The sequence below is a fragment of the Drosophila pseudoobscura genome, chromosome 2 (genome assembly GCF_009870125.1).
Source record: "Drosophila pseudoobscura strain MV-25-SWS-2005 chromosome 2, UCI_Dpse_MV25, whole genome shotgun sequence".
Classification (NCBI taxonomy): domain Eukaryota; kingdom Metazoa; phylum Arthropoda; class Insecta; order Diptera; family Drosophilidae; genus Drosophila; species Drosophila pseudoobscura.
In genome coordinates this window covers 12,656,121-12,670,106 of record NC_046679.1, presented here as the reverse complement: position 1 = coordinate 12,670,106, position 13,986 = coordinate 12,656,121, and the positions used below count along the sequence as shown (strand labels likewise).

The following is a 13,986-nucleotide window of genomic DNA, read 5'->3' as shown; positions in this document are numbered from 1 at the left end:
TTTATCTCAGGGTCAACTTCTCCCAGATGCTTCTCTGACGAGCCAAATTTGCACTCACCTGAGAGCCGGTATCTGGCTGCGATTGAGAACTCTGTATGGTAATTAGCCGTACACCGAAATGTTCACACCCCATAATATTTGCATATTAATGGGCATATATAATTAACCCCAATAATTAATGCCAGAAAACAGGAAACCTAATGAAATGCCAAAATATAAACAGCCAAATTCTCTGTCCCCTGCTCCGTCTCTCTATCGCTGTATCGCCGTATCGCCGTATCTCTCTGACAGTCTTAATGAGAATCAATGGCTCCAGAGAATTTCCGATGTGTGTTCGGTGTTTGAGTTAATGCCCGACTTGAGGCTTTTAGTTCCTAGTTGGAGTTTGACGTGGAAGGTTCCAGTGGAAGGCACTAATAAGCCTTTAAATATGTATCCAAATTGGCTCGTTCTGCCCCACTTGGCCCTGGGCTGCCTCTGGCTCTGCCTGCCCCTGGCCGGGGGGCAAATGTTTGAACAGCAGTTGACAAAGTAGGTCGTCGTCGCCAAGTCTCTCTGTGTCTGTGTCTCTCTCTGAAGCGGGTCAATCTATTGAGCAAACTATGTGTGTATTTACTTGCAGTTTGCTTAACTCTAACCGCGTAGGAGGTGCCGCCACGGGCTTGACCATTCAGCGCCTGCCCTCTCAGATGGTAGAGCCGGGGCGGCTGCAACAGCATCTCCAGGAAATCACGGGCAGCGAGGATTTGGCGCCATTGTTGCTGGAGTTACTGGGCCAAAGTGGGCCAGTTTGGCAGGGCCAGCAGCCAGGCTTCAGCCAGGCAGCCACCAATCAACCGCAGCAAAAGCAACAGCAACCACAGCAGCAACAGCAGCAACACTTTTTTTCGTATGAAAACTCTCAGGCCGCGGGGCAAACGAGTCAACAACCTCAAATATTGCCAGGGTTCAATGGCGTCAATGTGCATCCTGCATCGCAACAACAGGGGCAACAGCTATTCAGAGCGCCAAAGCCAATTCAGGCTGAACAACAACAACAACAACAACTACTAGAACAACAGCAATACCCCGAAACCGAGCCAAAAATCGTTAAGGCGCCGCCTGTGGCAGCCGTTGTGGCGCCAGGATCCGCCTACACTGCCACCTCCTTCCAGAATCCCAGCCTGCAGCACTTGAGGCCTGCTGGCACTCAGCCGGTGTAAGTAAACACTGAAAACTACCAACTATAATCCATTATTTGCATTAAACAATGCATTTTAATTAGCTCATCCCCAACGCCGGCAACTGCAGCGCCAGCAAGTAGCAGCCATCCATCCACTTGCAGTGGCATGAACATGCCCTGCCCCAACTATCAGACGACCCCCCTGTTGAGTGCCACGGCGCTCAAGGCGACAGCTGGTTAAGTTTTTAATTAAATCGCTGGCATAATTAATAAAGATGCGCATAGACAGTAAAGAAAGTGTTGCATACTTCCGGGCTGCTCGATCGTACGTGCCCCTTCCCTGAACGAGTGTGTATAAAGAGTGGCAGAGTGTGTGCCTGTGCCTGTGCCTGTGTATGGGTGCGTTCGAGCGAGTGTGCATGTGCGCTCATGCAATTTTCATCTAAATGACAACTGCATCTGTGGCAGACTCAGAGGAAGTACAGGAGAGTCGACTTGGGCAGGTTCTAGAGGGTTCTGTGTGGGATAATCACTTCTTTCCCTGAAAAACTAAGGGGATTGAAAGAGTACATAGTACGTTGCTAGAAAAACCCATGACAGGCATATCTAGAGGCTTTTTTCATAAAATGAATCACTCTTAAACTCTTTAAGCATTTATGCAAAAATTAATCGAATTGCTCTTTTTTTGTGTCTTTTATTCAACGAGTTAGCTGTCCCCACCCCTAGAAGACCATCCCTGTGTGGCTCTATTCCTAAACAAAAACTTCGTGAACAATATGTGACTTATCTGCCGTCGTGGTGCTGCTGTACAGTGAACCTACCCCCAGATCCTAATCCCATCCCCTGCCAGCCCAGCCTGTCCAGGCTGTCACAGAGCGTCAGCATAAAAGTAAAACATGCAACTAAAAACAATTTCTAAAAATATATAAAACATAAAGCACGAAAAACCGCACAGAACACTTCATGCTGAGTGCGACTCGCAAATTGTTCTGCCCCTGTTCTGTGCGAGTGAGTTGCCACCACAGGAACAACAGCAAAAACAAAGGCAAAATGAAAGGAAAATAATAAATAAAAATCCACAAAATGTATGTGGCAATGCGTTGAGTCTGCGGCTGAGTGCCGCGGCAAGTGTTCGAGCAGGAAAATGAAAGTGCTGAAGTGTTGCCCATTGTTTTGTGTCAACGCCGAGCCGGCAGGCGCTGGCGGGCGGGCGGGCATTGGCCAGACGAGGGCCACCACGCGATGATTGCCACAAGTTGACGACACGGATAGTCTGCAGTCTGCAGCCGCTAACATAGGTGTTAGATAGAGCCTGGGAATGCTGCCCCAGGTGAGGGTAATGAATTTTTAAAGAATGGTTCGAACCTTCGTTCCCACTAAACACCATACCCAATACTTATTTGATCTAGTTCACATTTCGATCACATTTTATATCAAATATGTACAACAAAAATTCTCTCGTATTCTCGGAATTGCAATTGCACTTCAACTAAAAGGCGTTCCAGCAATTGGATTCGGATTCCCGCTGGTTAATTGGACCCATGGTAAGTACCTCTGGGCATATCCAAGTCTTGGTCCTGGTCCTGGATCTCATTGACGTGGCCCGCTAAAACTCGATGCCGCGCCGGCTCCTGCTTCGGTCCTGGTTCTGGGTCTCCTTGTTGACATTGCCACTTTGGTAGACATTTTATGGGTCTCTAATTTCATGCACGCCTAATCAGGGAGCGTCGCTAATTAAATTCTAAACATTCGCCAGCATCTCAATGCTGGAAACACTAAAAAATGTTTTATATGGCAACAAATCCCACCCCACTCCGGGTAGCCCCTTTTTTCAAGCTGAACCCCATTCTGTATCCAATCTCCAGGGTGAGTCGACCCCATCCGCAGCCCCAGCCAAGGGTGCTGTAATTGCAGATCCTGGACTCCATACACGCCCCTATGCAAATGCGACAAAGCTGCTCCTGCTCCTGCTGCTGCTCCTGCCACTGGTCCTTCTTGTGGGTCTTCTCTTTGTAGCCATCTGCAAGCTCATCTCATCTCGCGCTGACGGCTTTTGAACTGCCTTCGTTTCGTTTGTTGTTGGCCATGTCGTAGTCTAAATTAACCGTTTCGTTACGTCAGCTCCGACTGCTGTCTTTGTGCGTTGACAGTGGCTGATGCTGCTGAATGCTGCTGGATGCTGCTGTTGTTGCCCCAATTGTTGTTGCCGCTGCTCTTGTTTAGTTGCAAGTTTGTATGAGGCAGTCGTGCGTGCCCGGGCGCCTGGCAATTGGAGCAATCAGCCAGCTCCTGCACAGCCCCCTGCACAACCCCCTGCCATTCCATTCCATGCCATTCCCACCCAGCGTCAGACAGCGTCAATCCCCCAGCACCAGCACCAGCACTCAGCCGCACTCCATTCGGCTGAGTTCAGTTCAGCTCAGCTCAGGCTCGAGTCGACAGTTGGCTTTGTCTTGTCAGCTGGTCCCGGGCACCACCACCCTGATTGGCATTTACAATTAGCGAGCGAGTAAACAGAGCTCTCGGAGAGAGCATCGTGTAGCCTGGTCTAAGGACTCGAATGTTCATCTAACAAGATTGGAAATTCAGTTTTCGGGTTTCTCAAAGTTGAAAGCTTCAGTCGAGCATGCACGCTTAGGTCATAGTTTCTTTGAAAGTTACACTTCGAATACTGGATTTATTTTGATCAGAACTTGTTTATAGTTAATCCCCACTGCCAGCAGAAAAGAAAGAAGGGTCCGAGAGCTAATAAGCTAACAATGTTGCAGCAAACGTTGTTGTTTGCCAAATTAGCATATTGCCAATGAGCTTTGCGCCTGAAAGTATGCAGAGGTTTTTCCATGGCTGCACCTACCTGCACATGCACGGCATGTGTGTGTGTGTGTGTGTGTGTGTGTGTATTTGTGGCACTGGAATAATGTACTCTTAATTTGTTATGCGTGTGATTAATGATCCGGGCACAGCGATAACTTTGACTCATTACACCTGCTGATTTATTGCTGTCAACGGGCGGTCCGAGCACACACAGGCACCAACCAGCACACTCAATCACATTTACTTTCCCCCACACACACACATGCATATGCCATGGAAATGAATTTTGAATTTTGCCACTTTCGCTTAATCATTTCGCAATTAGCCTGGCATTGTCAGGGGCTTTGCATTGATTTATTTCGACTGGTTTGCTGGCCCTAAGATTTCAGCACTGCGTCCGCTTTTCCCCTTGCATTTCCAATTCAATTTCAGCTGACGTAGATACATATATTTCTGCCCATTTTCACTATTGAAACCTGACATCAAAGTATTCCAAGCTGTTGCTGAACATTTTTCAATTAATTATGCTTTATTGCTTCGCGGTGCTTGCTGTGTTTCCCTCTTCCTCCTCCTCCTCCTCCTCCTCCTCGGTCTCTGTCGCTGTCTTTTGCATTTCCACTGTTTGCTGTTTTTCAGTTTAATTTTTGCCCGATTGTTCGTTGCTGTTGTTGTTTTTTCGGTCTTTCGCAAGTGTGAAGATTAAGAGGCATCGATGGAAATGCAAGTAATTAATGGCTGGCAGAGTGGCCGTTCCGCCTGCGCTAATGACCCATATTATGAGGTTATTACGAGGAGTACCCTCACAGCCTCCCCAACAGTCTTTGAGTGTGAGTTTTTGTGAGTGAGAAAGAGCGAGTGTGTGTGCGATTGCAACTGCATTTCTGATGACATTTCGTATGTGTTAAGTAATTGCTGTAAAGGCTGGAGTCGATGTGGAGTCGGTCACACGGGAGTGAGGCGTGACACGGCATAAGATTCGACTGGGGCTCCGCTGTAACTGCAGTTAATTGAAGTCTATTTGGATTGATGGATGGTCTGGCAATGGGAATGCCTTGCTTGTCTCCGAAAGTGCATTTTAATTAGGGTCTGCAGCAGATCAGACGCAAGGCATTTGCTTGCAACAAGTTGAAATAGGATTGATGGGGTTTGCTTGGGGGTTTGTGATCTTTCCTCTCTTACATTTACTTTCAATAATCCTCCAATAACTGCCCCGCAGATGGACCCACAACCTTACCACATAGTGGTGTTCCTGCTGCTCTATACATTGATGTTGGCCTCCTTTCTGCGGCCACAGATGAACATCGTTATAGCCGTCGACTCGCAGTTCTTTAGTGCCAATTATGCTGCCGTGGTGGGTCTCACCTTTAGGCTCAATCTGTTCATGGTGGTGGCAGCTTTGCCAATCAGCATCTTGACTGTCATTGCCCTGGCGAAGTGGAACGAGGCAACAAGTCATCCGACGGCCTCGCGCTCCTTTGTGACGTTCGTGGTGGGCCTATACGTGGCCCTGCTGCTCGCCAACTTCGCCGCCAATGGCGTGGTAATGCAGAACATCCTCAGCAGGTTCCAGCACCCCCCACTAGCGTCCTGGCTCATGTACAGAGATCTGCTCCTCTCCTTTTTGGAATATCTTGTGGCCAATATCCAGAGCGTCTTCACCCGCCAATCGGTACAGAGGCCCGAGCTAGTGTACGTCCTACATTAGTTGCATTTGTTTACTTATGTATTACCCGCCTAAATTTGTATTTATTGATGTATGAAACGCTATGAAGTGTTTTTTCGGGGCACAAATGTCTGTATGTCTGTGTCTGCCAAGTTGAAACCTACTGGACTCTGGTCTATGATGAACTTGAAGCTCGTGTGTGGCCGAGGCAGAGCACACACAATGGGGGGAGGCAGCCGAGGTGCGGGGCTTGTTGCGGTCGAGTTGCATATTAGATTTAATGCGATTTGCATTTGCTTGGCTTGGGGCCTGCCTGACTGCCTGCCTGCCCCTACATCGATAATGAGGCGACACTTCCCTTGGTTGGGGTCGGCTGCAGCATCCATGCAGCACCCATAGAAGCATGCAACATTTGTCTAGGCAACCGCAGGGCAACGTGGCCGGGGGCCAGCAGCACGTCTGGCGGGTAAGTAATTTTGCGGTTGTATTTTGGGGCACGTTGCTTTGAGGCTTTCGACCCGATCATCCTCCACATCCACATTGCCGCTGCTGCGGCCTGGGCCTCGGCAAATAGTTGAGCTGCTCAAACAGTCCAGGGGGGGGCAGGGGGGCAGGGGCGCGGGGGGACTGTGAATCTGTATCTGGCCCACGAAATAATTGAAATATTATGCCAGGCTTAAGCCAAAGTAAACAATTTTTGAAGCTCCTGCCCCTTCCCCCCTACAGATACATATCTCTTCTGGATTGTATTCCGACGTAAATTCCCAGCAAATACAAAAAAATTTATTTTCTCTGGCTGCTCACGAAACATGTCTTTGATCTCGAAAAACATGTGCCCAAAAAACCGAAAAAAACCAAACAACAAAAATTAAAAACGGGCCAATTTACACACAAAAGGGAAAACGCAAAAAAAAATAAAATACAAAAATAAAGCAGCGCAAAAATGTACAAAAAAATGAAGCAATAAAAGTTGTGTTGTAAATATCCATATGCAAAATACAAATCACAAACAAATTAAACGAAACGAAACGAAATGTTCGAGTAAGTGGTTAAAACAATGCCAAATGAGTTCTGGCCCTGCTCTGGCCGGGGAGTACAGTACATGTTTGGGAAATATTTCCCCAAAAAAAATGCCAGAGAAATTCCAGAGGTATCTGGCGATGACAACGGGTTTTCCCCGGTACACTAAAACTTATTTATGCCTTCATTTTTGCCGATGGGGTGGCTGTGGGTGGCCCCCATCGACATTCCATGATAATTTATAACTGAACAGCGGGAAATAAACCTCCAGATTAAGAGCTGTAAATAAGGTCTGGCAGCGACAGTCCAAGGTAAGCCTCATGAATGTCTCTTCTGGCATTCATCTTTCTCGCAGAGACCTGATTTATTAGCCCAAAATAATCATGAGATTCTTGACTTCAAATGAGCAAAGATTCGGCAAAAAAAATGGTTAGAAGGAGTATTTGAGAACATCTAAAAGATGGTGGAATTTTTGGTTGATTTATGAGAGTTTTTAGCGCTTAAAATGTTCCGAAATACCAGGCGGGAAGGGCTTTTAGATGGACAACACATGATTCACAAAATATAGCTGTAGAACTGTAGCACCTGTAGTCATACTATAATATCTGAGATGGGTATCTGTTAGGAGAGAGTGGAGTCTCCAGCTACTGAGCGCTGGCTTAGATTTCCCCAAGTCGTATCTCAAGTGATCGTTAAAAGTCCCCAATTAAAAGAGACCACTTTAATGTGTGTTCCAATTTTGGTTTCGGGCTTATCCCCGCTACCAGTTTGGATCTCATCTCTCACTGCGATCAGTCGGGGTGAGGCCTGGAATTTCCCTGAAGGGGGAAGTGTTATTGAACCTGCCCGCAGGATTATCAGTGCCGTGGCTCGAGTGACAATCAAATGACAGAAATTGAAATGTCAGATCATTGGAAGCCAATAAAGCGGCAAGATTGATGTGCCAATTTGTAATATGCCGATTATCATGTCCCTGCCCAAATCGGCTGCTTAATTACACACGGCATACCCTGCCTGGGCCTGGGCAAAAGTTCACTGGTACAATGGCAGGGCAATTAATATTTTTATTAGCGTTTAATTTGGATTAATTGCTCCATGAATCATCCAATCAAATGTGTGTCAAAACAAGGGCTCCAGTCCCATAGTCCAGTCGCTGGAATGGAATCCAGAAGCGCAGAACGTCTCCGTCTCCGTCCGTTCAGGAATTTGCATTTATTCTGTTGACGCAATCACAGGACTGCCCCGTCTCCTTCCATTCCATCCCCATTCTGGCTGGAGATGTTCCTGACCTGTGCTGCTGCTCCACGTCTTGTGGAGAGATGGGGATGTGGATGTGGATGTGCCTGACCTGGACTGACGTCGCCGCGTGTGTCACTCACTCCAAGTGACAGTCTCTCCCGCAGTCAGGGGCAGCGGATTCGCTTGACGCTCTGCTGGAAATCAAAAGTCTCGAAACCGGATTCGGAGATATGGGTATCGCATCCCAAGCAAAACAAAACAAACAAAATGAAATGAAATGAAATTCTTTCGCCTGAAATTTGCTTTAAATACAAAATCGTCGAGCTCAGAACATTAGACAGGTTTAAGAGCTCGAATTAAGCACAGCCCCAAGGAACATTGACTGGACATAAAGCCAGTAGCAATACGAACAGAAGTGCAAAGCCAATTAAGGGAATTCAAATTGTATAATTTCTACAACAGCTGAAGTCTCAATTAAGTCTCAACAATGACCATCACAAATCCCACGCAAAAGGTAAGCATACACAGCCACAGCCATCTCCCAGCCAGACGGACTCTGACAGATCTATTCCCTCAGATAATGCTCGCCTGCTGCTGCCTGGGCCTGCTCCTGACCCTCACCGAGGCCCTGCCCCGCTACAGTCGGCGCGGAGACCTCCGACCCGCGGCGAGTGACTCCAGCTTCGCCTATGCCCCCAGGCCCCAGGAGCCGATGACACTGACAGGAAACTACAACCTCATCATGCCGGACTACTACGACCACAATCCGGCCGCCTCCATGCAGCTGCAGAACTTTGCCAACTTCTACGACGCCCAGGTGAGCCCGGGCTCCGATTTGGGCATGGAAGAGTCGCAGTTCCTGGCCAGCACGCCCGTCAGGGCGCCACAGCCCCTGTCGGCGGACGAGATACGCATCCGCCAGCAGGTGCCCTCGGTGGACATTGGACGCGAGAAGAAGTCGCTGCTCAAACTGAAGAAGGGCAGCACCCAGCCCCGAGGATCCGACTACCAGGATTGGGACCAGTTCGACTACGATCTCTACAGCGTCAATCCTGGCGACAGCAAGAAGTACAAAAACGACGCCTAGGTTGATGATCGCTCTGCATCGGAGTCGGAATCGGAATCGGGATCGACTTTTTATGAATTTGTTGCTGTGTTTTTGTTTTCTGTTTGTTAAGCGCCAAAATAAATTATTTATTTATTGTAAACTGCATTTGTTTTTTTGCCAATTTTGGCGCCGTCTCGATGGAAGAATGCGGCTCGAGCAAGTTTTTTGATACCCCCTTAAAGCGGGTAGCATGACACATGGAGCACAGAAGATAGCTCCATATCAGAACTTACCTCGGATATCCATAGTTAGTTCTATCGAAATGGACTTATATCCGAATAGGGTAGGGTAGGGTATTCTACGGTTCGGTGGTCCGATAGCCTTTGTTTTTCGCAACCATCTAATGGTCCGGCACAATTTGTCTAATTGCCCCTGCCATTAGCAGGCATTCGCTTAATGACCAAACCCGGCCCGTGGAACAGCAAATCAAACACGAGGAATTTCCTGGAGCATTTCATTTTATTGCTGGTCGAGCAGAATCCGCCTCAGCTCCTCGACCCGTTCCGGCGAGGGCTCAAAGAACTCGCTGTCCACCTGGACTTCCTTGTGCCTCGACAGGCGACGCGGCGGGGGACGAGCCGCATGATACCTGGCCCGAGCAGCTGCCTCCGCCTCCGGATTCCTCTTGCCTTTGTTGCGGCAGCTGCGGCGTGCAAACGGCTGTCGCCGCTGGGCAGGCACTACCCCTCCCGCACGCACCTTGAGACGTTGCTCCCTGGGACGAGGCTCCTCTGTCAGCTGCTGGAGCTCTTCATCGGGTGCCTCGTACGGGTAGCCAGCTTCTGGGTTGATGGCCGAGTGGGCTAACATCACACCTAGCACTACCATCTATGGGCCGGAGACAGAGTGGTTAAGCATTTGACGTCATTGTCAAGGGGGAAACGAGTTCCGTGTTCTGAACGGAGATTACCAGTAGAGTGAGCAGCAAACTCGTCTTCATCGCTGTATCGCTGTGATTGTCTCGCTTCGGGGTCCACGGACTGACTAACTCTTATGGCTTGCCCTTAGAACCGATTATGAAATCTGTGGTATCATTATGCTACTGTCCAGAGAGAGAGAACTCCGAGAGAAACCGGTTTGTTTGCGTGTTCTCATCTGGATTTATCGATTTGATTAGCATAGATTGTGATTAGCATAGATTGTCTTTAAGAACTGAGAACTATAGAGAAATCACTGGGGAATCACTGCCTTTAGAGTCGAAAAACACAGCACACTGAAAGAAATAAGACAGACATATGCTTAGGTTTTATTGGAGCTGCACTGCACAGATCATTCATATGGAAGGTATGGAATAAGTTCTTAGAATCAGAGCTTAAGACAGAGTTCCGTAGACCCATAGAGTTCCCCGCATCTTGCCATTGACAACCCATGTGCTGTAAAAGGCATAGTCGCCACTGGGAAGAGGCAACACGTCGCTGAATTGCGTGTTCACGAACTGAGTCGGAAGCTGCTCCACCCAAACGTCGTGCTGCAAGGACATCATATACTACATATAGCATTAGGTATCTTGAAGAACTCACATCGTAGGGACACTTGTGATAGGCATTCGAGTAGTTCTTTAGCACTCTATCAAAAAAATTCACCATGGGATTGCGGCTGTTTCTCTTATTCATGTACCTGCACACATCCAAGGTGACGTTCATGGTGATTGGTATGTAGCCCTTGAAGCGCCTCAAAATTTGCAGATCTGCCTAGGAACGGAGACACCATTAGCCTTGGACAATGCGGATAAAGTACAGTACCTACCAATACCTCCCTAACGGGTAACTCATGCAGGGCAGTCCTCACGGACATGTACTTGAAGGTCCGATTCACGGCCTTGATGTGACAGTAATCGAAGTCGAAGAACTTTTTGTCAATCGAATTGCACTTGATGTTGGTGAACTCGAACAGGGAATCTATCTGGCGATGCACAAAACACAAAACAGTAAAGTAACAGCCAAAGGATTCGATATTATGGAAGTTACCTCCGTCACACAAGATGCAAGAATAAAAGGCACCATCCAAATAATATAGTGAACGCGCATTTTGATACCGTAATGAACCAACCCCAACTGACATCGTTCTCTATTACAAACTATAACTAAATATCAATTGCTTTGAGATTTAATGTACCATTAATATTATTGTTCGCTGGTCTAGAACCTTTTTTAATGACGGTCTGATCAGACGAAAATCATTACCTCATACCTCATTTAGCAGATTCAAATAATTAATTCTTTTTTTAGGTATAATAGAAAGTAGGTTGCAAAAATGGTTTCAGAAATGTGTTGATAGGTTTTAATATTGAAATAAAAACGAATGCAAGCCAGACTTTGCAATGTTTGACAGCATTTGGAAACATATTGAAGATCATAAATCTACTCTTTAGGTTTTCGCATGCTCTCCCCCATTTTTTCGCGCAGTGCATTGAGTCCAGTGTTAATTTTTTTATGGGTGATTAGCATACGACTGGCAGAGACCCATTGGCAATCGCATAATAAAAAACCCAGGGGGGCAGAGATGAGGCAACAGCCAACCGGTTGATCAATAACATGATGTCGTCTCAATCAGCTGGAGCTGGGGAGCCTCGGAGCATTGTCTACCTTTGGGCTGTTGAAACAAATCGCGGAATCGGTTAGGAAGGGGACTCGCTCACTTTATTTACATTGAAAAATGTGTTCAACTAACAATAACAATTATTAAATCTAGTTTTGAATTTGGGCTAGGGTTCAGTTGAAGGGATGCCTTTCGATCAGCTCCTCCTTCCGCTCATAGGTGCGCCTGTTCCTGGGCCTCAGCTGGCCCTGGCCATTCTGCGCGGCTCCTGGGGGCACATAGATCGCGGGACTCTTCGTGCATCCCTCGATATGGGCATGGGCCACGGCGCGTATGTCCTGCAGCAGCTGCTTGTGTCCCGGGTCCACTTGGCCTGGACTCAAGATCTGTTGCTGGCACTGTCCATTGGGCTGGCAGTTGGTCACGTAACGCTGGTACTCTCTGGTGTCCCCGGACGCCGTCTGCTTGTAGTCGTAGCCGTCCAACGACGCGCTCTCCGACTGGGCTACCTGGTCGCCCTTTCGCGGTGCGGGCTCTGTGAGACCCGTGCTGGTCAGCAGTTTGTTCAGCACCGCGGTGGGCGGCACACCGGAGCCGTGGCCCGCATCCAGCACCTGCTGCCCCGAGGGAAGGGTGACCGTTGCGTAGGGATGGGGGTTGGCGAAGTACAGTCTCTGTGGCGCCAGGTTCTGCGGTTGTGGCAAGTACTGTGCCGCGGGCTGAGGTACTCCCTGGTACTGGGCGATGGCTTGGTTTTGAGGCTGAGGTTGAGCTTGAGGCTGGTAATAGTTGAGTGGTGCTGGTGGTGCCGGTGGAGCCAGTGCCTGAGTGCTGAGAGGAGCGGCTAGGGCTGAAGAGAATTGCTGATAGCTTCCGCTGCCCAGCAAAGGATTTCTGTAGGTCGAATAGTGCAATTCCGGCTGCTGCACGGGCTGGGGTGCCAGATACTGCATATTCAGCTGGGGTGCCACATATTGCTGCTGCTGATGGGCCACATATTGCTGCTGCTGGAACTGTTGCTGCGGTGCCACATATTGCTGCTGCTGCTGCTGCTGCTGTGGGCCTTGGTATCCATATCCGAGCTGGTTCTGCTGTCCCCTCTGCGCCCTCACGACCACAGTCTGGTGGTTCTCATAGACACTCGGGGCCAGGTGGGACTCCAGAGCGTAGGTGCGACTGTTGGGGCCCAGGGTTTGGACCACATATTTGGCAGGCTGCTGGTGACGCGCTGACACCTCGCTGAAGGGGACTTGCGGCCGCTGGTAGTGATATTCCTGCGATCGCACCGTGGCGGCCAGGGCCAGCTAAGTTGCAAAATATACTCGTATTAATTCGATACACAAAACGACTCTGCTCGGCTTAAGCTACGCACCATCGACAGTAACAGCCACGGATGGGAAGTCATCTTCGAATGGCACTTTTTGGAGCACTTTACGTGTTGTTTGCGGGTCGCCGACTCGCAGCTAAATGAGCTGTGGCAGGGGCAGGCCCCAGCAAAAGGCAGTTGGACCCCGCCGGACGCGCGAAGAAGATCACTCGAAAACTTGTTTCTTCGACTGGCTTTGGGCTTTGTTTCGTTGCAACAGTTTGAACATTTCATAATAATTTCTTTTTCCCTTTCGGTAAACGCTTTGTCTCCGCATCTCTATTTGCTCATTAATATACCGCAGCAGCGGAGGGTATTTTGGTTTCCACGAAAGCCTATGCGTGTCAAAACTTTCCACAGACCGCCTTGGGTTCACATAGATATACTTATAGATGTCATAGGATCAGTCTTGGTCAATGCTGATTAATATGATCCAGCAGAAGGAAGGGTATCCCTGGATCGCTGGTGTTTCTCTGCTGTTTGTTTATATGTCTGCCAGTGCCTCTTGAGCGTTCATTTGACTATCACTCACGCAAAATTTGTGTCATTATTAAAGTGCCAGCCAACTCTTTCCTCGCTTTATGGGACCATGAAACCGTAGACTTGGCCTTTCCACTCTTACCTCTTCAGTGGAGTTGGAGCTGGAGCTGGAGCTGCGTTTAATTTAATTAAATTTGCTTTGCATGATTTTGTGGCTTTCTGCATAGCGAGTGGACGTGGTCCGGGGAAAAAGTAAAAGTATACAGATGTATGTACACGTGTTCGGCAAATGACTTGGCTAACGCTCATCAAATTCGCATGAATGTTTGCCGATTCCCTTGGCGTTTCTTTGGATAGCTATGGATATGGATTGAGGGTGCGGTCTTGATTGCCCGACGAGCCATATGCGATATAAATATTATTGTTAATGTGTGGAATGGGATGATATTACGTGAGTTTTGTATCGAACGAAATGAGAGTTTAATTGCCTTATCTTTTGATTTATTAAGCAGAGAGACGGGACCATATTTTGTCTTGTGTTGCAACTGCATTTGATGGGCCTAATCATGGCTGTATTATTGCCTATAATTTAACAC

The 13,986-nt window shown here is 48.2% G+C and overlaps 6 protein-coding genes across 6 annotated transcripts; 3 read left to right on the top strand and 3 right to left on the bottom strand.

Annotated features, from left to right (window-relative positions):
* The first annotated feature begins 360 nt into the window (after window positions 1-360).
* LOC4801477 (putative uncharacterized protein DDB_G0271606) lies at window positions 361-1,455 on the top strand. The gene is made up of 3 exons (XM_001358525.4): window positions 361-531; window positions 623-1,198; window positions 1,265-1,455. Exons 1-3 carry the CDS (start codon window positions 431-433, stop codon window positions 1,401-1,403), a joined length of 816 nt encoding a protein of 271 aa, XP_001358562.3. The 5' UTR covers window positions 361-430; the 3' UTR covers window positions 1,404-1,455.
* A 1,092-nt stretch (window positions 1,456-2,547) lies between these two features.
* LOC4801476 (uncharacterized) lies at window positions 2,548-5,767 on the top strand. The gene is made up of 2 exons (XM_001358524.4): window positions 2,548-2,706; window positions 5,193-5,767. The coding sequence occupies exons 1-2, from the start codon at window positions 2,704-2,706 to the stop codon at window positions 5,679-5,681; spliced, it is 492 nt and encodes a 163-aa protein (XP_001358561.4). The 5' UTR covers window positions 2,548-2,703; the 3' UTR covers window positions 5,682-5,767.
* Window positions 5,768-8,226: 2,459 nt separating this feature from the next.
* On the top strand, window positions 8,227-9,106 carry LOC4801475 (uncharacterized). The gene is made up of 2 exons (XM_001358523.5): window positions 8,227-8,412; window positions 8,476-9,106. Exons 1-2 carry the CDS (start codon window positions 8,386-8,388, stop codon window positions 8,983-8,985), a joined length of 537 nt encoding a protein of 178 aa, XP_001358560.4. The 5' UTR covers window positions 8,227-8,385; the 3' UTR covers window positions 8,986-9,106.
* Window positions 9,107-9,446: 340 nt separating this feature from the next.
* LOC4801474 (uncharacterized) lies at window positions 9,447-10,026 on the bottom strand. The gene is made up of 2 exons (XM_001358522.5): window positions 9,917-10,026; window positions 9,447-9,834 (listed from the first exon to the last, which is right to left on the bottom strand). The coding sequence occupies exons 1-2, from the start codon at window positions 9,944-9,946 to the stop codon at window positions 9,466-9,468; spliced, it is 399 nt and encodes a 132-aa protein (XP_001358559.5). The 5' UTR covers window positions 9,947-10,026; the 3' UTR covers window positions 9,447-9,465.
* A 214-nt stretch (window positions 10,027-10,240) lies between these two features.
* LOC6897227 (uncharacterized) lies at window positions 10,241-11,066 on the bottom strand. Its single transcript, XM_002137363.3, has 4 exons — window positions 10,974-11,066; window positions 10,753-10,908; window positions 10,527-10,697; window positions 10,241-10,474 (listed from the first exon to the last, which is right to left on the bottom strand). The coding sequence occupies exons 1-4, from the start codon at window positions 11,031-11,033 to the stop codon at window positions 10,319-10,321; spliced, it is 543 nt and encodes a 180-aa protein (XP_002137399.2). The 5' UTR covers window positions 11,034-11,066; the 3' UTR covers window positions 10,241-10,318.
* A 557-nt stretch (window positions 11,067-11,623) lies between these two features.
* LOC4801473 (transcription factor SPT20 homolog) lies at window positions 11,624-13,068 on the bottom strand. Its single transcript, XM_033384238.1, has 2 exons — window positions 12,917-13,068; window positions 11,624-12,848 (listed from the first exon to the last, which is right to left on the bottom strand). Exons 1-2 carry the CDS (start codon window positions 12,947-12,949, stop codon window positions 11,718-11,720), a joined length of 1,164 nt encoding a protein of 387 aa, XP_033240129.1. The 5' UTR covers window positions 12,950-13,068; the 3' UTR covers window positions 11,624-11,717.
* Window positions 13,069-13,986: the final 918 nt, after the last annotated feature.